Source organism: Heterodontus francisci, chromosome 4, assembly GCF_036365525.1.
Source record: "Heterodontus francisci isolate sHetFra1 chromosome 4, sHetFra1.hap1, whole genome shotgun sequence".
Taxonomy (NCBI): domain Eukaryota; kingdom Metazoa; phylum Chordata; class Chondrichthyes; order Heterodontiformes; family Heterodontidae; genus Heterodontus; species Heterodontus francisci.
In genome coordinates, this window is record NC_090374.1 from 192160968 (window position 1) to 192186535 (window position 25568).

The 25568-nt window shown below is 41.8% G+C and overlaps 1 protein-coding gene across 2 annotated transcripts in view; it reads left to right on the forward strand.

The window, feature by feature from the left end:
- LOC137369466 (lysine-specific demethylase 4C-like) overlaps nucleotides 1-25568 on the forward strand; it is a 537539-nt gene that overhangs the window by 335155 nt on the left and 176816 nt on the right. For both annotated transcript variants that reach the window (XM_068030713.1, XM_068030714.1), the window contains exons 16-17: nucleotides 4204-4259; nucleotides 23591-23699. In XM_068030713.1, coding sequence (XP_067886814.1) covers nucleotides 4204-4259; nucleotides 23591-23699 — 165 coding nt within the window. The remainder of the gene's footprint in view (nucleotides 1-4203; nucleotides 4260-23590; nucleotides 23700-25568) is intronic.

The window sequence follows — 25568 nt, forward strand, 5'->3', positions numbered from 1 at the left end:
TATTTCAGATTTCCAGCATCCGCAGTCTTTTGCTTTTATTATAGACAAATAAATGTGTTCTTATCAGGTACTATGCTTACGTAAATGAATATTTCTCTGCGTTTAATATGGGGGAGCATCTGTTTATTAACCGCTTGTTTAAGCTATGGATCTTCATATCAAAGGACAAGAAATATATGACATTTAAAAAATGGTTAGTGATTTGTAGCTGTTCTTCATTGCCAAATATCTATTCAACATCGCTCAGTATTACCAAAAGGTATTGCTTAACACAAGGGGATTGAGATTTGGCTTTGGGCGCAACCAGTAATTCAAGTGCAAATTGCACCCAAAATTAGAGTCATAAACTTATACAGCACAGAAACAGGCCTTTTGGCCCATTGTGTCCATGCCGTCCATCAAGTACGTATCTATTCTGATCCCATTTTCCAGCACTTGGCCTGTAACCTTCTGTGCTATGGCATTTCAGGTGCTCATCTAGATACTTCTTAAATGTTGTGAGGGTTCCTGCCTCTCCCACCCCTTCAAGCAGTGTGTTCCAGATTCCAACCACCCTCTGGCTAAAAAATGTCTTCCTCAAATCCCCTCTGAACCTCCTTCCCCTTACCTTAAATCTATGCCCCTCGTTATTGACCCCTCTGCTAAGGGAAAACGTTTTTTCCTATCTATGCCCCTCATAATTTTGTACACCTCATTCAAGTCTTCTCTGCTCTAAGGAAAACAACCCTAGCCTATCCAGTCTCTCTTCACAGCTGAAATGCTCCAGCCCAGGCAACATCCTGGTGAATCTCCTCCGCATCCTCCCTATAGTGTGGTGCCCAGAACTGTACACAGTACTCCAACTGTGGCCTAACTAGCGTTTTATACAGCTCCATCATAACCTCCCTGCTCTTATATTCTATGCCTCGGCTAATAAAGGCAAGTATCCCATATGCCTTCCTAACCACCTTATCTACCTGCGCTGCTGCCTTCAGTGATCTATGGACAAGTACACCAAGGTTCCTCTGAACCTCTGTACTTCCTAGGGTCCTACTACCCATTGTATATTCCCTTGCCTTATTACTCCTCCCGAAATGCATCACCTCACACTTCTCATTATTAAATTCCATTTGCCGTTACCGTGCCCATCTTACCAGCCCATCTGTATCGTCCTGTAATCCAAGGCTTTCCTCCTCACTATTTACAACGCCACCAATTTTCGTGCCATCTGTGAACTTACTGATCATACCTTCTACATTCACATCTAAATCATTAATGTACACTACAAACAGCAAGGGTTCCAGCACTGATCCCTGTGGTACACCACTGGTCACAGGCTTCCACTCGCAAAAGCAACCGTCACCCTCTGCCTCCTGCCACTGAGCCAATTTTGGATCAAATTTGCCAAATTGCCCTGGATCCCATGGGCTCTTCTTAACCAATCTCCCATGCGGGACCTTATCAGAAGCCTTACTGAAGTCCATGTAGGCTACATCAACTGCTTTATCCTCATCTACACATCTCGTCACCTCCTCGAAAAATTCAATCAAGTTTGTTAGACATGATCTCCCCCTGACAAAGCCTTGCTGAATATCTCTGATTAATCCCTGCCTCTCCAAGTGGAGATTTATCCTATCCCTCAGAATTTTTTCCAGTAGTTTCCCTACCACTGATGTTAGACTCACCACCCTGTAATTATTTGGTTTAACCCTGCTACCCTTCTTGAATAATGGTACCACATTCGTTGTCCTCCAGACCTCTGGCACCTCTCCTGTGCCAGAGAGGATTTGAAAATGTGTGTCAGAGCCCCTGCTATCTCCTCCCTTGCCTCACACAATAGCCTGGGATACACCTCATCTGGGCTTGGGGATTTATCCACTTTTAAGTCTGCTAATACAGCTAATACTTCCACCCTTTCAATGCTAATTTGTTCGAGTTTATCACAATCCCCCTCTCTGATCTTTACACCTACGTCGTCCTCCATAGTGAACGCAGATGAAAGGTAATCATTTAAAACCACCCCTCGTCCTCCGGCTCCACACACAGATTGACACTTTGGTCTCTAATGGGCCCTACTCTTTCCCTGGTTATCCTCTTGCCCTTAATATACTTAGAATACATCTTGGGATTTTCCTTTATCTTGCCCCCCAGTGTTTTTTCATGCCCCCTCTTCGCTCTCCGAATTACTTTTTTAAGTACCCCCCTACACTTTCTATACTGCTCTCGGACCTATGCTGATTTCAGCCCTCTGAATGTGCCATAACCCTTTTTTTTTCCTTATCCAATTGTCTATATCCTCTAAATCTAGTTTTGAGAAGTGTGTTTTTTTCTCACGTTTACGTTCAAACATATTTGCGTATCACCGGATATAAGGTCTTCCATGAACCAATGCATTTGGGCAACGTTTAAGAATGTAATTTCTTAAAAATATATTTTGCTTTAAAAATATTATTTGATTATATTTACTACTGATAACTTGGTGCAGTTTAATGAGGACAGCTGTCAACGAGTTTATCACAAAAAATAAGCATTTTAATCAGTGTCTAGTCCACTGCCTGTGAGTAACCTGGCTTTAAATAACTAAAAATAACTTTTAAAAAATTATACAGAATCATTTTCTAGTTATATTGGTGTACAGTAGTCAGTTTTTTGTAAGTTAAAAATTATATTCAAAATATTCATGTCTTTTCTCACAAAAATGGTTGAAGTTTTACAGCCTCTGCTTTTGACTGCTTATTCTTCAAGCTGCATGCTGTTTCCATGATCTTTTGTGCTGGTTTGGCCGATTTCAGGTGAATTGCACGTGGAGGAATGTGCGCAGCTCCAAGCGAACCTGTTCTAAATTCAGAACTTCAACCTTGACTCGTGATGCAGACTTTTCAAAATTTGCGAATGTTTGGAAGAATTTTGTTTTCCTGGAGTTTGAGTTCTTAGATAATATGTAAGAGATGCAGTTATTAACAAGTTACAATGCATCCCTGAGTTCCTGTCTGAGTCCTTCACCATTTGACTGCTTATTCATCAAGCTGCGTACTGTTTGACTGTTTACTGTACTTGCCTATAGTTGTAGGAGATCTGCTAATAAATACTATAGATCATTTTTGTTTTCAAAGTTGCCTCAGGAAAATGTTGTATTTCATGATTTATTTGTTTTTTTTGAAGGGTTGTACAAATTTTAAAAAATCCAGTTACTTTCACAGTGGTGAAGAATGGTTTCCCCAGGATTTTTGTCCCACACTAATTAATTGTCCATTGTGGTTTACAAATGCGAGGCCATGCAATGCTCGATTAATGACCAGCTTTACTTTACATTCTAAAAATTGTAAGCATCCATGTACATTAGGAATTGTAGCCCACTAATTCGTTGACTCTCTTCAGCTGATAGTGATAGGTCGAGGGAGCCACATGAAATGTTTCTAACATAGCTCTGTGTTCTGATGGAAAACATTATTGCAGGCATTTCTAATACACTAAATGCTACTGTTCAGGTAAGTTTAAATATTTTCTTTAAAATTGGTCAGTGTTGCAGACCTCATTAATGCAATTTCTTGCATCCAAGAATCCAAGATGATGACTCAAATTCCAAAAAATATTTTCAGTGATATTGGCACCCCATTTCCTTTTTTTATTGGTGGTGTCTGCTATTTGCTCATTGTTGGTTAGTTATTTTCAGATGTCTTTAGCTGTGTCTCATTGGAAGTATATATACTAACTTGTGCTTGTTTTCAATTGGTGCACACAATATCATCCAATTTGTTGCTGTTTGCTTTCATGTGAAAATTGAGCTAATCAATTGCAGATGTCAATTTGTTGGAGGTTATTCCAGAAATCTTCAGATTTTGAAAAATTCTCTTCAGTTTTCATATCTCCATTTGAGAATTGCCGAACTTGCTTTATGGTGTTGTAATTTTCTGACTTTCTACAGTTTAGAGTAATCTTCAGTGGAATGTGATATCTACATTTCACAACTGAGGAATGCTTTGATTGGTCTTTTGTACAGACTTAATGTTTGTTAGCTGGATTGTTTTAAATCAATTTAAATTTGTAGGTGTAATAACACCGCATTAAGTAGAGTTACAACCTCATAATTTATGATATTAAAGCTCTTTCATTAAGATTTGTACAAGTAACACTACAGCCACTGTCATCTTTGTAATTGACATTTATATGTGTGAGAAAGGATTGACAGAATGAATTACTTGATGTTTCTCCCATTTTCTGCAGGATTGTTGCCTGTGCAATTTGAGGGGTGGTGCACTTAAGCAGACGACTGATAAAAGGTAAATTATTGCTATACAGTTGTAAGAATGCTCTTCTTTATTGATCGAACAGCATTACAACATTTATTCTAGATTTGTTTCTCAAAAAGACTTGAAGCCAGACACTAGTTTTACAATGAAATCAAATTTTGGAGTAGAATCTTTTAATGACAGACCTCTCATTGTGTCCTATGGGCCATTTTGGGGCAGTTACAGCATTGTTCAAAATGATTAACGATCTTTCCAATTGCAGCAACCTGCTGTTGACAAAACCTGCACGCTTGGCTAGTGTGCATGCAAGGTCGATCAAGTCTTACCGTTCCTTAATGTTTTCTTGCTTGGAAGCAAGGATACAAGAACATGTGCGCTTTACGATGCGACTGGGATTTCTTACAGCTTTGGAAATTACGACTTAACCTTTTATGATTACTTTTGAAAACTAACTTGCACCATTTATCTGGTCACATGAAATATGGTGAAAAACAAGAGTAGTAGTTAGGTACTGCATCTGAGATAATGGAGATAAAATAATTGATGAGGTTCTAAAAGCATAAAACAAATGTTGAAGGCCAAGAACTCCTTTTCAGTCATAGACATTTGCTTTTGTCCTCATCAGGGATATGTATACCACAGTTGCAAGTGTTTGAAAGTTTCCAATTTCAAGTAGGATTAACTTTAAAAATCTGTGAATACATGGTGCTTATTCTGTGAACTCATTGAGCACAGAATCAATATACATGTGTCTGCAAATGAAAATCGTTTTTTCTTTTCGCATCCGCGACCACAGTTGAATCAGAACAGTTGTAGTTCCTCGAACAACTTTTAAACATTGACATTCTGATAAGACAATACCCATTTAATGTCCTTTCCTGAATTGTAAAGGTATATTTCCTTGGCTAATACATCAGTTTTCTTCCCTGCTACAGGAGAATAGCAACTCATGACTGCTTCACTGTGTGATACGATACCATTATATTCTCAATGGAAAGTGTTTATTTTGCTTCATTCTTTGATATTTGGAACAGTACCTATCGGATTCAAATACTGGAAACCCTCATAGTGATTGAGGAGCACAGTCAAACCAGTAGTACCAATCCTCAAGGATAATATGGACTCAACTCAGGGGATATCAGAGTCAGACTTGGTCCTTGCAACCACTCAGGATGATGACCCCAATTTTGAAGCAATGGAATCTCTTGGGATCAGTGCCCATAATCAAATTTGAAAACATCTAACAACTAAGAATTTCAAAAACAAGCTTCAATAGCATGAGGGGTGAACTGAAAGAAATTAAGTGTGATGCAGTGTTGAAAAGTTCAGGCAAAGAAAACATTGAAAATGTTTAAAACTAATATTAAACATATAAGACAAGTACATACCAAAGAGAAATAATTGTAAGCTAAACAAATGGATTAACAGAGGAGTTAAAATAGTGATAAAGAGGAAAACCATAAAAGCCTAGTATTCTGGTACAGCCCCCATCTTCCCTCCCTCAAATCAAAAGGCCATAGACCCGAGTTTACCCAGCTCACAATTGGCCTAGTTATCAATCACTAGATTTCGCTTGATCATGTAAAGCATTATTTGACCAGAATTTGCTGTGGCTTCATATCTAACAGTGTCTGTGGTTGCCTGGATTTGCCCCTGCAACTTTCAGTTCAAAAAAGCACACACGGTTTCTGAAAGCACAAGCTGATATCAGTGTAGCAAAGGAACCTGTGATCAGAGTGAACTAGCAATGAAGAAGGCATCTCTAAACAATGACATTTTAGGATTGGGAAATTGCCATGGTCTTGATGGGCTGAATGGTTTCCTTCTGTGCTATTATGACTCTGACTCTGGGCTTGATTCTGGAAGCTTGCAGGAGGCGAGCGGTCCTGCAATTTGCCGGCACCTGCCAATTTGCCAGCATCTTCCCACCTCCAGGCTGTTTTTAAGGAGGCAGGGTGATGGCGAGCCACCCACAATGGCTCATAACTTGTTAACGTATTTAAAAGGCTATTTAGGCCAGTAATCAGAGGAAGAGTGGAATTTTCCAGTCGGCCTGCGGGCCTCCCCGGCAGCGTCCGGAGCTCGACAGATCTGTAAATGCCTAAGGCAGCCTCCCAGTGGCAGACTGGGGTGGGGGCCTGCGCTCCACAATCAATTTAAGGCAGCCCCCCCACCCCCTGCAGCTGCTATACATCCACAGTGGTGGTCCAGCACCTGTAGCCATTTCTTTTTTTAAAAGTTTGTAAAAAGTGCTGAGAGGGCACGTCCATCTCCTTTACCTGCATCGGCAGACTGCAGCTTCTTCAGTGCTGAAGGGCCTCCTATTGGCCATCCAGCTTCCAGAGTCTTCCCACCATCCTTAATTGGAGAGCAAGCATACCCTCTGGCCATTAATTGGCCATTCCTTTGAAAATCATGTTGGTTGACTATTTTCTACATGGTGGGGGTTCAGGACCTGGATTTGAGCCTCACTTTGGGGTCGTGGCCCCAAGACAAAAGTCCAGTTCCACGACTGTACAAACAGCAGAAGGACTGAGAAGAAGGGTGAATTAATGGGGGTGAGTTCAATGTCAAATCAGGTACAGAAAGAGAAAGAAGAAAAGAGACAGAAAAGTAAAGTAACATCTTATAGTACCTTTAACGTAATAAAACATTCCAAGGCACCTCACAGGAGCGCTATAAAGCAAAATTTGACACCAAGTCACAGAAGGTGATATTAGGGCAGATGACCAAAAGCTTGGTCAAAGAGGTTGATTTTAAGGAAGAACGAGAAGTAGAGAGTTGAAGAGGTTTAGGGACGGAATTCCAGAGCTTATGGCCTAGGCAGCAGAAAGCACAGCCACCAATGGTGGAGCAATTTAAATTAGGGATGTTCAAGAGAACAGAATTAGATGATTGCAGCTATCTCAGAGGATAGTGGGGCTGGAGAAGATTACAGAGATAGTGAGGGGCAAGACCATGGAGGGCTTTGAAAACAGGGATGAGAATTTTTAAAATCAAGGCTTTACTTGACCAGGAGCCACTGTAGGTCAGCGAGCATAGGGGTGATAAACGAACAGAACTTGGTACGCGTAAGGACACCGTCAGCAGAGTTTTGAATGACTTCAAGTTTGCAGAGCGTAGAAAGTGGGCAGCCGGCCAGGAATACATTGGAATAGTCAAGTCTAGAGGTAAAAAAGGCATGAATGAGAGTTTCAGCAGCAAATGAGCTGAGGCAGGGTGAAGCTGGGCGATGTTATGGAGGTGGAAATAGAAAAAAGGTAATAGTTAAAATTTGACATTTTTAAATCTCCCTAAAACATTCAAAACCTGAAAGAATTAAATTCCAGATTTATAATAGTTCATCTTTGGTGCCAGAGAGGTTGATTGGCAGTCATTAATACTTATCACGTCATTAAGAGGGTACTGATGCTAGTAATGAGAAAACTTAACTCTGTGACAATTTTAATGGACAAATAGAAAAGTTCCTAAAAATATGAAATCAAAATGGGGAAGCCAAAGGCAAGATGCCATTTTCGTGAAGCTAATAGTGGAGTGACGCAAGTTGGAAAGCGACTTTTGGATATTCACATTTGACTGCATATCTGCCTGAAGTTGCTGCACCATTTACCCATAAATAATGACAAATGTCATTAGCCTTGCTGTGATTTTGATCGCAAATACTGGCCCCTTGTGTTGCACTCTCATCCTCCAAAACTGCCTACTATCCTAGAATCATCCTGGAAGGCAAGTATATTCTTAGGCAATGCAGTACTGCCATAGTACTGTGCAGAAGTGAACCAACCTGGATTATGTGCTCAAGACTTTGGGCTTGAACCCACGATCTTTTGACTCGGGCATAAGAATGCCAGCCAAGTCAAGGCCGAAGTTGATGAACTCCAGACACTTGCAATCAACCAGTTGTACACACTTTGTTGCAATGACCTTAGATCTCATCATACATTCCTGCTGAGGAAGATTTCCATTTGGAACAGATAATCACGAGTCCTTTTTTTCAATCATTTTCTCGTGATTCAAAATCAGACTGTGGATTCTACTATGCAAATATCTTTTGACCATTTCAGATAAATTTGTAAAATCAGTCTGTGGTTAGTAAGAATTGTAACTGCTAATCAATATATAGTCTGTTTGTTGAAGGATATAAGATGAATATTCCCCCTCCTTTTCATCAATGTATAGAAGAAGGAATTTTCCTCCACACATGATCAGATGGCAGGTTGTTCAACCTTGCCCGTCTAAGAGCGAAGACCAAAGTGCGGAAAGCCCTCATCAGGGAACTCCTCTTTGCTGACGATGCTGCATTAACATCCCACACAGAAGAGTGTCTGAAGAGACTCATCGACAGGATTGCGGCTGCCTGCAACGAATTTGGCCGAACCATTAGTCTCAAGAAAACGAACATCATGGGACAGGACTTCAGAATGCTCCATCCATCAATATCGGCGACCACGTTCTGGAAGTGGTTCAAGAGTTCACCTACCTAGGCTCAACTATCACCAGTAACCTGTCTCTAGATGCAGAAATCAACAAGTGCATGGGAAAGGCTTCCTCTGCTATGTCCAGACTGGCCAAGAGAGTGTGGGAAAATGGCGCACTGACACGGAACACAAAAGTCAGAGTGTTTCAAGCCTGTGTCCTCAGTACCTTGCTCTACAGCAGCGAGGCCTGGACAATGTATATCAGCCACGAGCGACGTCTCAATTCATTCCATCTTCACTGCCTCCGGAGAATCCTTGGCATCAGGTGGCAGGACCGTATCTCCAACGCAGAAGTCCTCGAGGCGGCCAACATCACCAGCATATACACCCTACTGAGCCAGCGGCGCTTGAGATGACTTGGCCATGTGTGCCGCATGGAAGATGGCAGGATCCCTAAAGACACATTGTACAGAGAGCTCGTCATTGGTATCAGACCCACCGGCCGTCCATGTCTCCGCTTCAAAGACGTCTACAAATGCGACATGAAGTCCTGTGACATTGATCACAAGTCGTAGGAGTCAGTTGCCAGTGATCGCCAGAGCTGGCGGACAGCCATAAAGGCGGGGCTAAAGAGTGGCGAGTCGAAGAGACTTAGCAGTTGGCAGGAAAAAAGACAGAAGCGCAAGGGGAGAGCCAACTGTGTAACAGCCCCGACAACCAATTTTATCTGCAGCACCTGTGGAAGAGTCTGTCACTCTCGAATTGGCCTTTATAGCCACTCCAGGCGCTGCTTCACAAACCACTGACCACCTCTAGGCGCTTAACCATTGTCTTTTGAAACAAGGAGGCCAAAGAAGAAGAAGATCAGGAAAAAAATTACATTGGAGTTTACCATTAATGTGTGGAATTTTATTAGCTTAAATTAGCTTTCTTCAAACTGGCTAAGGAAAATAAGGAGGTCACGTTACTTAAAAGTAGGATTCTAAATGGGGTGGAGAAGCAAAAGGATCTGGGAGTAAAAATAAACAAATCACTAAAAGTGGTAAACTAAAGCCAGTTTAAATAAAAAAGCAAACCAAACGCTCGGGATTATTTCTAGATGGATAGAATTGAAAAATAGGGAATTTATGCTCAAGTTGTCTCAAACCTTTGGTTGGACCACACTTAGAGTACAGTGTACAGTTCTGGTCGTCATATTATAAAAAGGATACAGTGATACTGAAAAGGGTACAGAAAGATTTACAAGGATGATTTTTGTTTTTATTCATTCCTTCTTGGGATGTGAGCATCGTTGGCAAGGCCAGCTTTTGTTGCCCATCCTTAATTGCCCTTGAGCAGGTGGTGGTGAACTGCCTTCTTGAACCTCTGCTCTCCATATGGGGTAGGTACACCCACAGTACTATTAGGGAGAGAGTTTCAGGAGTTTGACACAGTGAGTGAAGGAACAGCAATATAGTTCCAAGTCAGGATGGTGTGAGACTTGGAGGGGAACTTGGAGGTGGTGGTGTTCCCATACGTCAGATGCCTTTGTTCTACTAGGTGTTGAGATTGCGATTTTGGAAGGAATCTTGGTGAGTGGATGCAGTGCATCTTATAGCTGGTACACTGCTGCCATGTGTGCCAGTGGTAGAGGGAGTGAATGTTTAAGGTGGTGGATGGGGTGCCAATCATGTGGTCTGCTTTGTCTTGGATGGTGTCAAGATTCTAGTGTTGTTGGAGTTACGCTCGTTCAGGCAAGTGGAGAAGCAGTAGTGGGAGATAGTGGCGTAGTGGTAATGTCACTGAACTGGTAATCCAAAGGCCCAGGTTAATGCCTTGGGAACAGGGTTCAAATTCCACCATGGCAGCTAGTGGAATTTAAATTCAATTACTTAAATTCAATTAATTAATAAAAATCTGGAATTGAAAGCTAATCTGAGTAATAGTACCATGAAGCTACCATTGATTGTCGGAAGAAAACTCATCTGGTTCACTAATGTCCTTTAGGGAAGAAAATCTGTTGCCTACAGCAATGTGGTTGACTCTTAACTGCTGTTTGAAATGGCTGAGCAAGCCACTCAGTTGTCAAGGGCATTTTGGGATGGGCAACAAATGCTGGCCTCACGAGCAACACCCACATCCCATGAAAGAATTTTTTAAAAATTCCATCACACTCCTGGCTTGAGCCTTGTTGATAGTGGACAGACTTTGAGGAGTCAGGATGTGAGTTACTTGCTGCAGAATTCCCAGCTTCTTATATTGATGACCTCTGGTTTTGCTCTTTCCCACACTCGCTGTGCATCTACTCTATCAAAACCTTTCATAATTTTAAAGATCTCTATTAGGTCACTTCTTTGCCTGCTCTTTGCAAGAGAAATGAGATACAGCCTTTTCATCCTTTCCTGATAGGTAGAACCTCGCAGTTCTTGAATTCGGGTGTAGTGAGAATGACTGCCCTTGACATCAAGGCAGCACAACATTTAAGAAGTATTTAGATGAGCACCTGAATCACCATAGCATACAAAGCTACGGGCCAAGTGCGGGAAAATGGGATTAGATTGGATGGGTGCTCTTGTATTTATGTGGCTGGTCCAGTTAAGTTTTATGTCAGTGGTAACCCCAGGATGTTGATGGCAGGGATTCAGTGGTAATACAGTTGAATGTCATGGGGAGATAGTTAGATTCTCTTTTATTGGAGACGGTTATTGCTTGGCATTTGTGTGGCACAAATGATACTTGCCACTTATCATTCCAAGCCCTGAATGTTATCCAGGCCTTGCTGCATTCGGGCACGGACTGCTTGAATCTTTGAGGAGTTGCGAATGGAAGTGAGCATGGCAATCATCAGTGAACATCCCCACTTCTCCTCTGTTGGAGGGAAGGTTATTGATGAAGGCAGCTGAAGATGATTGGCCCTAGGACACAACCTGAGGAACTCTTGCAGGGATGTTTTGGAGCTGAGATGATTTGTCTTCAACAACCACAACCATCTTCCTTTGTGCTAAGTATGACTCCAACCAGTGGAGAGTTCCCCCCCCCCCCCCCCCCCCGATTTCCCTTGACTTCAATTTTGCTAGCCCTCCTTAAGAGTCATAGGTTTATACAGCTCAGAAACAGGCCCTTCAGCCCAACGCCTCTGCGCCGACCATCAAGCACCCATCCAATCTAATCCCATTTTCCCGCACTTGGCCCATAGTCTTGTATGCTATGGTGATTCAGGTGCTCATCTAAATACTTCTTAAATGTTGTGCTGCCTTGATGTCAAGGGCAGTCATTCTCATTACACCCGAATTCAAGAACTGTGAGGTTCTACCTATCAGGAAAGGATGAAAAGGCTGTATCTCATTTCTCTTGCAAAGAACAGGCAAAGAAGTGACCTAATAGCGATCTGTAAAATTATGAAAGGTTTTGATAGAGTAGATACACAGGGAGTGTGGGTAAGAGCAAAACCAGAGGCCATCAATATAAGACCATCACCAAGAAATTAAATAGTTAACTCAGAAAAAAACTTCTTTACCTGGACAGTGGTGTGAATGTGGAACTTGCTACCACAGTGAGTAGTTGAGGCAAGTAGTACAGATGCATTTAAGGGAAAGCTAATTAAGCATACGAGGAAGAAGGGAATCTAGGGTTATGCTGACAATTAGCAATAACCAGCAATGGGTGTATACATTTAATGGCTAGCCACAGATTGGAGTGGATGAACAGAGCTATCTAGGAATTCAAAAACATAATTCCCTGAATGTGTGAATGCCAGTAAATAAGAGAAGCCACTAGAATTTTGGGTATTATAAACATGTGAATAGAGAACAGAAGTAATAATTTTTGACAAAACATTGTTTAGGCTGCAGTTAGAGTACTGTGTGCAGTTTTGGGTGCCCCCATGTGGCATTGAAGCCAGAGACAACATACTACGTAGATTCACAAAAATGATGCCAAGGATGTGAAACTTGAGAGATTTGAGATACTAACACTATTTCCACTGTAGCAGAAAAGACCAAGAGGAGATTTGTCAGAGGCTTTTAAAATTATAAACAGTGTTAGAATAAATAGAAAAATACATTGGGATGGATTTTGTGGTGCCAGTAACAGCGATCAGCATTGTTGCTGCTGGATGTCAGAGAGGCTGCGCAACCTCTGAAGTGCGCACATCCTAAAGTTGCACTGAATCAACAAACGCTACTCCCCAGAGTGCACTACTTCAAATGGCAAGTATGGAACCAGCGCGAATTTGGGCTAATTGCTCACTAATTCCGATTTAAGTACACTTAAAAATTTTACACCTGTATTTCCAGGCATAAGGGGCCTCCTCTCAATTTATGAATATTTAATAATGAGGCCCACACCATTTTAAAAGTTAAAATGGACTGATGTTTTTAACATGGAAACCTTTTAAAAGTCTGATAAATCTTGTAAAAAGTAAAATCTATGACGCTTTGGCATTTTAAAAATAACACTTTTTAAAGTGATTTATCTGATAAAATTATTGTGCTTTTTAAAAATGTTTAAACTTTTAATTCTGAAAAATGTCTAAATTTCTAATTTTGTACACTTATATTTAATTTTTTAATTTTGTAAAAATAATCGACTAAATGTGATTTTCTGATATCTTTTTACTGCAGCAGCTTGCTTTGTACTCTGTTTTGAGTTTTAAAAAAAAAGTTGCTCCTGCTTTCTGTCTTAAATTTCTTGCATTTAACTGGCCCATTTTTACAACCCCTACACCACTGGAAACCATCTGTTTCTATCTATGATGTCCTGCCCCTTCATAATTTAAAACATTTCTGTCAGTTATTTCATCTGAAAGGCTAGATAGAAGTAAAGTGGTGAATATGAACAGTTTTCACATGTTCAAAATAATTTCTCAACTTTTTGACTTAACTGAAGACAGGAGTGGTAGCTGGCAGACCTGGGTGGAAGCGGAGCGGGAGCTGAAAAAGAGAGCGCGGGGGCTCGAGGCCCTCACTTACCTGAAGAGATGAGCGGCGGCTAGCAGATCTGGGTGGAAGCGGAGCGGGAGCTGAAAAAAAGAGCGTGGGGGCTCGAGGCCCTCACTTACCTGAAGACATGAGCGGCGGCAGGCAGACCTGGATGGAAGTTGATCCGGAGCGGGAGCTGAAAAAGAGAGCGCGGGGCTCAAGGCCCTGACTTAACTGAAGACCGGAGCGGCGGCAACCTCTCTGTATGTGCCGGCGTGCGCTGAAACTTGAAAGAGGAAAAAAAGACTTACAGTGACATCACAGGAAATCTGCAAGGTGATTGGTTGGGTAAGTAGCCGCTGTTAGTGCATTTAAATAGCTTAAAAAATAAGGGGAAAGTTTTTTTTTTGAAAAAATCCTCAAGTGATAAGGTGAGTACTACTAAAGTGTTTTTTTAAATTTAGTGTAATTTGCTAAGGACTTAGATTGTAATGGGTAGTGTATGGAGTAGAACAAGGCCCCTAGTGTAATTAGTATTTTTTAATTAAGGGAGTAACTAATTAATCTAAAGGCAAGTCATGACAGGAGAGCTCAGCCTCATGATATGCTCCTCCTGCGCTATGTGGGAAATCAGGGATGCTTCCAGTGTCCCTGACAACCATGGGTGCAGGAAGTGTATCAATCTGCAGCTACTGGCTACCTGCATTACGGAGCTGGAGCCCCAGGTGGATTCACTGTGGAGCATCCACCATGCTGAGGACGTCGTGGATAGCACATTTAGCGAGGTGGTCACACCGCAGATAATGGCTGCACAGACAGAAAAGGGATGGATGACCACCAGGTGGAGTAGTAGGCGCAGGCAGGTAGTGCAGGAGTTCACTGTGGCCATCCCCCTCTCAAACAGATATACCGCTTTGGATACGTTTGGGTGAGGATGGACACCCAGGGAAAAGCAGCAACAGCCAAGTTCATCGCACCACAGTTGGCTCTGCTGCACAGCAGGGCAGGAAAAGGAGTAGAAGAGCTATAGTGATGGGGATTCTATCGTAAGGGGCACAGATAAGCGTTTCTGTGGCTGCAAACGTGACTCCAGGATGGTATGTTGCCTCCCTGGTGCTAGGGTCAAGGATGTCACGGAGCAGCTGCAGGACATTCTGAAGGGGGAGGGTGAGCAGTCAGAGGTCGTGGTACACATTGGTACCAATAACATAGGTAAAACGAGGGATGAGGTCATGCAACATGAATTTTTGGAGATAGGTAGCAGATTATAAAGCAGGACCTCAAAGGTTGTAATTTCTGGATTACTCCCGGTGCCACGTGCAGGTGAGGATAGGAATTGGAGGATAGAGCAGATGAATGCGTGGCTGAGGAGATAGTGCAGGAGGGAGGGCTTTAGTTTCCTGGACCACTGGGTCGGTTTGTGGCAAAGGTGGGACCTGTACAAGTTGGATGGGTTGCACCTGAACTGGAATGGGACAAACATCCTGGCTGGGAGGTTTGCTAGTGCTGTTGCAGGGTGGGGGATGGGGTTTAGACTAACTTAGCAGAGGAATGGGATACAGAGTGGAGGTACAGTAGGGGGTGATGCACAGTCAGATATAGAAGAGAAACTGAGTCAGTCTGGAAGGCAGAGCAAATATCGACCTGTTAAGGCACAAGTGAAAAATGCAAGGCTGGATTGCATCTATTTTAATGCAAGGAGTCTTACTAGTAAGGCAGATGAATTGAGGGCATTGATTAGCACATGGGATTATGATATTGCTATCACAGAGACATGGTTGAGGGAGGGGCAGGACTGGCCACTCAGTATTCCAGGGTATGCAATCTACAGGCGTGACAGAGGAAGGGATAAAAGAAGAGGTGGCATTGCACTGTTGATCAAGGAGTCAATTACTGCAGTAAGGAGGGATGATATCTTAGAAGGTTTCTCAAATGAGGCCATATGGGTAGAACTTAAAAACAAAAAGGGGGCAATCGCTTGGCTGGGCGTGTACTACAGGTGTCTAAACAGTCAGGGAGAGATAGAGGAGCAGATATGTAGGCAAATCTCAGAGACGTGTAAAAGTAATAGGGTAATAATAGTAGGGGATTTCAATTTAGCTAATGTCAACTGGGATAGTCTTCGTGCAAAAGGCTTAAAGGGGGCGGAATTCTTAAAATGCATGCAGGAGAGCTTTTTGAGCCAGTACATAGAAAGTCCTGCAAGAGAAGGGGCAGTACTGAACCTAATCCTAGGGAATGAAGCCGGACAAGTGGTAGAAGTGTCAGTGGGAGAGCATTTCGGGATTAGTGACCATAACTCTAAGATTTAAGGTAGTTATGGAAAAGGACAAAGATGGGCTGGAAATAAAGGTACTGAATTGGGGGAAGGCCGATTTCAATCTGATAAAATAGGATTTGGCCAAAGTGGACTGGGATCAGCTATTTGTAGGAAAGTCTACATCAGACCAGTGGGAGTCATTCAAAGAGGAAATAGTGAGGGTTCAGAGCCAACATGTACCCGTTAAGGTGAAGGGTAGGACCAACAAGTCTAGGGAACCCTGGATGTCAAGGGTTATAGAGTATTGAATCAGGAAAAAAAAAAAGGAGGCCTACGGCAGATTCAGAGTGCTGAAAACAGTGAAGGCCCTGGGAGGAGTATAGGAAGTGTAGGGGGGGTACTTAAAAAAGTAATTCGGAGAGCGAAGAGGGGACATGAAAAAACATTGTCAGGCAAGATAAAGGAAAATCCTAAGGTGTTTTATAAGTATATTAAGGGCAACAGGATAACCAGGGAAAAAGTAGGGCCCTTTAGGGACCAAAGTGGCAATCTGTGTGTGGAGCGGAGGACGTAGTTGAGGTTTTAAATGATTACTTTTCATCTGTGTTCACTATGGAGAAGGACAATGTAGGTATAGAGATCAGGGAGGGGGATTGCGATATACTTGAACATATTAGCATTGAAAGGGAGGAAGTATTAGATGTTTGAATGGGCTTAAAATGGATAAATCCCTAGGCCCAGATGAGATGTATCCCAGGCTATTACGTGAGGCAAGGGAGGAGATAGCAGGGGTTCTGACACACATTTTCAGAGAGGTACCAGAGGACTGGAGGACAGTGAATGTGGTATCATTATTCAAGAAGGGTAACAGGGATAAACCAGGTAATTATAGCCTGGTGAGTCTAACATCGGTGGTCGGGAAACTATTGGATAAAATTTCTGAGGGACAGGATAAATCTCCACTTGGAGAGGCAGGGATTAATCAGGGATAGTCGGCACGGCTTTGTCAGGGGGCGATCGTGTCTAACTAACTTGATTGAATTTTTCGAGGAGGTGACTTGATGTTTAGATGAGGGTAAAGCAGTTGATGTAGTCTACATGGACCTCAGTAAGGCTTTTGAGAAGGTCCCGCATGAGAGATTGGTTAAGAAAGTAAGAGCCCATGGGAGCCAGGGCAATTTGGCAAATTGGATCCAAAATTGGCTTAGTGGCAGGAGGCAGAGGGTAATTGTCGAGGGTTGTTTTTGTGAGTGGAAGCCTGTGACCAGTGGTGTACCACAGGGATCGGTTCTGGGACCCTTGCTGTTTGTAGTGTACATTAATGATTTAGGCGTGAATATAGGAAGTATGATGAGTAATTTCGCGATGACACGAAAATTGGTGACGTCGTAAATAGTGAGGAGGAAAGCCTTGGATTACAGAAAGATATAGATGGGCAGGTAAGATGGGCGGAACAGTGGCAAATGGAATTTAATCCTGAGAAGTGTGAGGTGATGCATTTTGGGAGGTCTAACAAGGCAAGGGAATTTTCAATGGATGGCAGGACATTAGGAAGTACAGAGGGTCAGAGGGACCTTGGTGTATTTGTCCATAGACCACTGAAGGCAGCAGCACAAGTAGATAAGGTGGTTAGGAAGGCATATGGGATACTTGCCTTTATCAGCCAAGCCGTAGAATATAAGAGCAGGGAGGTTTTGATGGAGCTGTATAAAATGCTAGTTAGGCTACAGTTGCAGTACTGTGTACCGTTCTGGGCACCACACTATAGGAAGGATGTGATTGCACTGGAGAGGGTGCAGAGGAGATTCACCCGGCTGGAGCATTTCAGCTATGAAGAGAGACTGAAAAGGCTAGGGTTGTTTTCCTTAGAGCAGAGAAGGCTGAGGTGGACATGATTGAGGTCTACAAAATTATGAGGGACATTGTTAGATAAGAAGAGACTTTTTCCCTTAGCGGAGGGATCCATAACCAGGGGGCATAGATTTAAGGTAAAGGGAAGGAGGTTTAGAGGGGATTTGAGGAAAAAGCTTTTCACCCAAAGGGAGGTTGGAATCTAGAATGCACTGCCTGAAGGGATGGTAGAGGCTGGAACCCTCACAACATTTAAGAAGTAATTAGATAAGCACTTGAAACGTCATAGCAAACAAGGCTACGGGCCAAGTGCTGGAAAATGGGATTAGAATAGTTAGGTGCTTGTTGGCCGGCACAGACACAATGGGCCAAACGGCCTGTTTCTGTGCTGTATGTCTCTATAACATGTTCAAAACTTTTCCTGGATTGACCATAGAATTGTGGCCTTAAATCTCGATTTAGGTTTTCTTTTCTTTTTTTCATAGGATGTGGGCATCGCTAGCAAGGCCATAAATATAAGATAGTCACTGATTAATTCAATTTCAATTTCAGGAAAAACTTCTTTTCCCTAGCGAGTGGTTAGAATGTGGAACTTGGTACCATGTGTAGTAGTTGGGGCAACTAGCATAGATGCATTTAAGGGGAAGCTGGATAAACACAAGAAGGAGAAAGGAATGGAAGGTTATGTTGATCGGGTTAGATAGATGAAGAAGTGTGGGAGGAGGCTCGTGTGAAGCATAAACACTGCCATGGACCTGTTGTGTCAAATGGCCTGCTTCTGTGTTGTAGCTAATGTATAATACTATGTAAATCACCCTGCTGCATCCTCTGTTCTAACAAAAGAAGCCCCAATTTTTCAAGTTTTTCTTCATTTTGTATTTCCTAGTACCAAGCAACATCCTTGAAAATCTTCACTTTGCCTTAGGGAATGGTTGAGGTAGACACAATTGCATTTTTTCAGGAAAATGTGAAGCTGTGCTGCAAACTTCTATGGGAAGAAAGAGTAAAGCCATTAAAGTTTAAAAAAAATAAAATAAATAAAATTTGTGTGGTCAATAATGAGATACAAAGTGCTAGAAGTACTCTGGCTCTATATTATTATGTATGGGAACCTGGGGCTTGGCAGCTGATGCAGTGGAGGGCAGTAGTGTATTCGGGAAGCATCTAATATAGTTTCTAGTTTTTAATCGAATGGGTTCCAATCCCCATAATACGATGGGAGTGCCTGAATAGCACTCCAGACCTTCAGTGCCTATTGTCATTGGGTGCTAAAGGAAGACCCAATTTTAAAAAGAAAGTGTTTTTCCAGTACAGCGCTCTCATTGCATGGGGCTGCACTGAGTTTATGCCCAGCAGCCAGTTCCTCAAAGGCGTCAGTGTGTCTCAAGGATATTTTATGTTAAATAGCTCCTCCATAGTTTTTGGTGCTAGATATTCCCCTGATCCCTCTGGCACACACACCTCACCAATGGCTAATGTATTGCAGCAGCAGTATCTGCGGGAATGAGTCTGCATTCTAAGTGGTTGCTTTCTGGTTGGGAATTTGGTCTGGATTTACTCTTGTGGTCTGTGAAGGATGCATCATTCAAATAATGCAAGAGTCTACAAGGCGGGTAATTCTACTTGTATGTGGAAAGCTATTCTCCATTTACTTATACTCCATAGAGTACAGACAAGATAAGATATGTATAAGAAAAAGAATGCCTGCTTCTTTAAGAACTTTTCTGGCTGGAACCACATTTCTTTATTGCTCTTTACAAGAGTTGAAAATGGCTTTTAAGGTAGATGTCAGCTAACTCCTGATAACTTAATAGAATTATTTCTGTGGCTTACCTGTGGTGAAAAAAATCATATAATTGTCATTAGTTCTGAAGAAATTTGTTTGGTAGGCAGTAGAAATGGACACTGAAGTGTATATTTTACATACATATGCTATTGAGCTTTGTTGTTGATCCTATCTTCTAACTGTGATTAGATTATGATTAGAGATACAGCACTGAAACAGGCCCCTCGGCCCACCAAGTCTGTGCCGAACATCAACCACCCATTTATACTAATCCTACACTAATCCCATATTCCTACCAAACATCCCCACCTGTCCCTATATTTCCCTACCACCTACCTATACTAGTGACAATTTATAATGGCCAATTTACCTATCAACCTGCAAGTCTTTTGGCTTGTGGGAGGAAACCGGAGCACCCGGAGAAAACCCACGCAGACACAGGGAGAACTTGCAAACTCCACACAGGCAGTACCCAGAATCGAACCCGGGTCCCTGGAGCTGTGAGGCTGTGGTGCTAACCACTGCGCCACTGTGATTGGCAAAATTCTGAACCAAAGAGCAGAGACAGTGCTATACGTTTCACTGCATTCTCATGTTTGGTACTAAGGTGCAAAAATCTTAAAACAAATATGAGTTGCTTTCCTTGCACCTGCCTACAAAGAAAACATTAATTATATGGTAGCATATTTTTATTCACCATCACAACTTATTTATTTAGCGCCTTTAACATAATGAAACATCCCAAGGTGTTTTACAGGAGCATTATAAAACAAGATCTGACACTGAGCCACAAAAGGAGATATTAGGTCTGATGACCAAAAGCTTGGTCCAAGAGGTAGTTTTAAGGTGGATCTTAAAGACGGAAATTGAGGTGAAGAGGTAGAGAGGTACAGCAAGGATATTCCAAAGCTTATTATGAGCATTTTGTTTACCAGCCTTTTATGTGGTACTTTGTCAAATGCTTTCTTAAAATCCATATAGACAACATCCACTGCATTCCTTTCATCAACCTTCTCTGTTACCTCATCAAAAATGTTCAATTAGATTAGTCAAGCATGATCTGCCTTTTAGAAATCTGTGCTGGCTATCCTTAATGAACTCAAACCTCTCCAAGTGTCTGTTGATTTTTTCCCCCTGATTATTGTTTCTGAAACCTTACACACCACTGATAAACTGACTGGCCTGTAGTTACTCGGAAGCCCTTACACCCTTTCTTGAATAAGGGTGTCACAGTTGCCACTCTCCTGTCCTCTGGTAGCTCACCCATATCTAGGGAAGATTGGAAGATTATGGCAAACCCTTCCTCTAAGCCCCACTTTCGCAACCTGGGATGCAAGCCATCCAGACCAGGTGACTTATCCACTCTGATAGCCAGCCTTTCCACAATATCCTGCCTGTCAGTTTTCACCCCATCCATTACTTCTGCCATCTCTGCTTCTGTCAATGTTTTATCATCCTTTTTCTTAATAAACATCGATACCATGAACTCATTAAGTATTCTAGCCTTGCCTGCACCTCTAAGCATGTATCACCCGCTTTGTCCCGAATAGGCCCCACCCCACCTCTTACCACCTGCTTACTATTTTAATGTCAGTAGAGGATTTTTGGGTTTCCTTCATACGTTAACTGCCATTCTATTCTCATATTTTTTCTTTGCCAGTTTTGTTTTCCTCTTCACCTCCCCTCTGAACTTATTGTGTTTGGTCTAATTCTTGCTTGAAGAATTCACCTAACCTGTGTCATACACCCTCTTTTTTTGTTTCATCATATTCTGTTATCTCCCTCATCATCCAGGGAGCCAAGCTTTTGGTTCTTTTACCGTTTGCCCTTTTTGGTATCTCGGTATCTAGCCTATACCTGAAACATTTAATGATTTGGCCTCAACTGCTTTCTGTGGTAGAGAATTTCAGAGGTTCAACACTCTCTGGGTGAAGAAATCCCTCCTCATCTCAGTCCTAAATGGCTTACCCTTTATCCTTAGACTGTGACCCCTGGTCCTGAACACCCCACCATCGGGAGTATCCTTCCTGCATCTAGTCCTGTTAGAATTTTGTAGGTTTCTATGGGATCCCCTCTCATTCTTCTAAACTCCTAATCGACCCAATCTCTCTTCATACGTCAGTCCTGCCATCCCAGGAATCAGTCTGGTGAACCTTCACTGCACTCCCTCCATAGCAAGAACATCCTTCCTCAGATAAGGAGACCAAAACTGCACACAATACTCCAGATATGGTCTCACCATGGCCTTGTATAATTGCAGCAAGACATCCTTGCTCCTGTCCTCGAATCCTCTCGCTATGATGGCCAACATGCCATTTGCTGCCTTAACTGCCTGCTGCACTTGCATGCTTACTTTCAGCGACTGGGGCACAAGGACACCCAGGTCTCGCTGCATCTCCCCCTTTCCCAATCTATCGCCATTTAGATAATCTGCCTTTCTGTTTTTGCCACCAAAGTGGATAACCTCACATTTATCCACATTATACTGCATCTGCAATGTAATTACCCACTCACTCAACCTGTCCAAATCACACTGGAGCTTCTCTGCATCCTCCTCACAGCTCGCGCTCCCACCCAGCTTTGTGTCATCTGCACGTTAAAGATCACCCATTGTTCCGTTACAGTTTTACCTGTCAGTCTTTGGTTCCATTTTACCCTAGCTAGATCCCTGATGTGTAACTGCTTTTGGCCATTTTTGGGGAATGATGCTCTAGTTAATCTATTGAAACTCCAATTGTTAACATTTCCTTTCTCTAAGATTAAAAACAAATCCTTTGTGAATTGTAAAGTTAACCAAAATACATCAATTTTAATGTGAGGGTCCTAAATTTTCCAGGGAGCATGTTTCTGGACCCCTCAGAAATACACCGTTTATTTTTTTCCCCTTCAGACTTTCATGTACTTAAATTTTTATTTTTGTTTAGTGCAAGTGAAGGAATGCTGCATATACCTACACCTTAAGTTTCAAACCCTTGACAAGTGCTTTTTTTCCCCATATGTGATAGACTTGCAAATACTGGATTTGTCACTTTTTTGGTGCTTGCATCAGATTTTCAAAACAATTGGTCAGCTTTGACTAATTTCCTAGATTGGCATGTGTGCATATCCTGCTATTGATCTTCAGTTGTCTAATGTTTTATCATCTGAGAGTCCTCATTTTTGCAAAGTGAAATGGGAAATTAACTTAAACCAGCATCTCTACACGAGATGATATTGGAGTCAAAACCCACGTATCTACGGATGACAGTAAACCATGAAGATGATCAAATTTGCTGACGTCTCAGGGGAGAAGGAAAGGAGGAGGATAAAACAGGACAGTGATTCTTTTGCCAAGACACCATTCTCTAAGTTGTATGAAATGACTGTTGAAAATCCTGAATCTACTACTATCTCATGATGACTGAGAGAAACTACTTATTTGCCTGGTAAAACTGTTCTCTAGAGTTCTCTTCTCATTCTTTGTATGTTTGTTGCTCTCTTTTTGTCCCTCACAACAGGATAACAGTAGTTGATGAAAGGAATGAATCAGTGGGAAAAGTGGTGGGGGGGGGGGGGTGGGCACGGTGAGAAATATTCATCAGCATCAATCCCCAGAGTTGGTGTTCCAGAACTTGTTTAAAGGCGTGATTTAACTTAAAACCGTGTGTCCACAGCATAAACAGATGAAATCACCGGTAATGATGAGTTCCAGGCATTCTTTCATTTGTGAAAAGGCCATCATAAATCTCTCTAGCCTGTGACACTCATGAATTATGACTCTTGCTTTCATAAGTAAAAGAACTGCCATCATTCACCTTCAACAGTGAAATGTCCTCTATATAACAAAGCCAATAATTTATTGTTGACCTTCAGCCTTTTCAGTACATGGATAGACTTGGAAATTAGATGAACTGGAAAGGCGGTGGCGGGGGGGTGGGGGGGAGGGGGGCGTGGTGGTGGAAAGTTTCACTGTATTCTGTAACCAATTTGTGTATGAAATCAGAACAAATTCAGGGTCATCTACATTTGACAGGCCAACATTCTTAAAAATTACTTTGATACCGTTTTCTGAACTTTGAGACTGGCAGTCCAGAAGAAAAACTGGACATTTTCATCAGTATTCCATTGTGGTTCACCACATTATTCAGATTGTCTCTTGTGTTGTTCAGGTGGGCTCATGTGATGTGTGCTGTAGCAATTCCAGAAGCAAGATTTGTGAATGTGGTAGACCGCAGTCCAGTGGATGTCACCAGGATACCTTTGCAAAGATTGAAACTTGTAAGTACGCAGTGTTGTATTTTTTTCCTCTCATTCCTGTCTTCTAATTGAACTTAGATGTTTGCGTATAATCCTAACAGGACTGTTTCCAGGCATGTGCATACATGTGGTTTATTGCCACTTTGTGCCTTAAACTGATTTTTTTGTTGATTCCATCAAATTTCATTTTTCCAGATTCAAAAGATGGTATCAGTGGCATCCATGCCTTCTTGTATATGCACAGATTTGAATTTACTTTTCTTTTAAAAGATGCAAAGCTCCATTTTAAACAACAAAATGTTGTCTGTTGCAGTCTGAAGCTTTCTACTTAAAGTTGTCTTTTTCCAGTAGTGACATTTGCAGTCATGCATCAGTTCTCAAAATTAATATATAGTAGGATACAAATATCCCACCTGCGCACAATTTTGGTACAAGCATTTTGTATGTAAATATACTGCACAGAGGAATTACTGTGCTTTTAACCTCCCCATGAGGTTAATAATACACTACGTTCTAGTGCATTCTTATTATCGAGCTTAAACTGGTGTAGATCAAATTCCCTAATATTTATCTTCAGCAAACTTTAGTTTAGCATTTATCCAATGATCCTCAAAAAGGTTATGTTCTGTCCTAGCGGCAGACGATCAGTTTTTGTCGTTATTAATCTAGGTTGATTGAAATGTTGCTTCTTTAAATGTGTTATGGTGGTGATAGGGGAAAAGCATAAATGTGGCAGAAATTGAGGCCAGGAGGCAAAAGGGTTCATACTCAGTTCCTGCAACAGATAGTAAATATATCTGTTCAGTGCTTCTCAGGGAGGGAACAAACAGCAAAACCTCTTTGCAAGCAGCAACAATTGTTCACGATTACTGCCTTTCCTTTTATTTAAAACAATGTTCATTGCTTATGGAATTTATGGTTTAAGAGTTGTCATTGCTGGATTGGATCTGTCATTGTAAATGCAATGGAGTACTAAACATTTAATTCTCCCTTTAGTAGTGTATCACTAAACTAAATTAAATTATAGAAATTGATCAGACTTCATTTTTTTTTAAAATCATTGATGACAACCCACATTTTCTGTTATGTTGTCAGACCTCCCTACCCCATGATGTATTTTTTGAAAAGGTGTTGGATTCATCATCTATTTAAATCACAGCACCTGTGGAGTTTTGAGAAGATCTGTATTCTGCCCCCCCACCCCCCCCCCCCCCCACTCCTAGTCACATTCCTGGTTTAGATGATATCCTTGGTGGGGGTTATATTGGTTATAGAGTAAACAATTCTATCTGAAACCTCTCTTATGATTGTAACCCAATGTATAATTTCCAAATTTGAGTATTGCTGAAAATAGAGACATGTTGTCGAAGCTTTTCGTCTCGCACTCATCAGGACAATCTGCAAGAATAACCAATGTAAGGGAAAACAGCAACTAATACTGTATGAGAAGACAGTGCTGATTGGTTGGCAAGTGAACTCCGGTTGGTAGAGGCTTTGCCATGGGGAATGCCCCAGTTTACAGTGGCTGATCGTTAACTGCCAAGCTTTGTTTAAAAATTAAACCAGGCAGCTTGACTCTGATTGGTCAGGGCATTGCCCTGAGGAATGAACCAGCGAATGGCTGTCACTTATTTTGTTCAGCTGAAACAGGCGCAATGTTTATACATATTCTTTCTGTCTGCAAAGAACAGGGCCCTGTGTATTAATATATGTTGCTTCCAGAATGCGCAAATGCGACACTGCGAGCCCTACTGACAATCTTAAATTGGTTGTTAGCATAATTCTTAGCACACTGAGGATTATTTAGCAAATGTTGTCCAATCGTGGAATCACATCTAATGTTGGACACTTTTGAGTTTTGCAAGCACAGGCTGGTTGGGTACGGCCCGT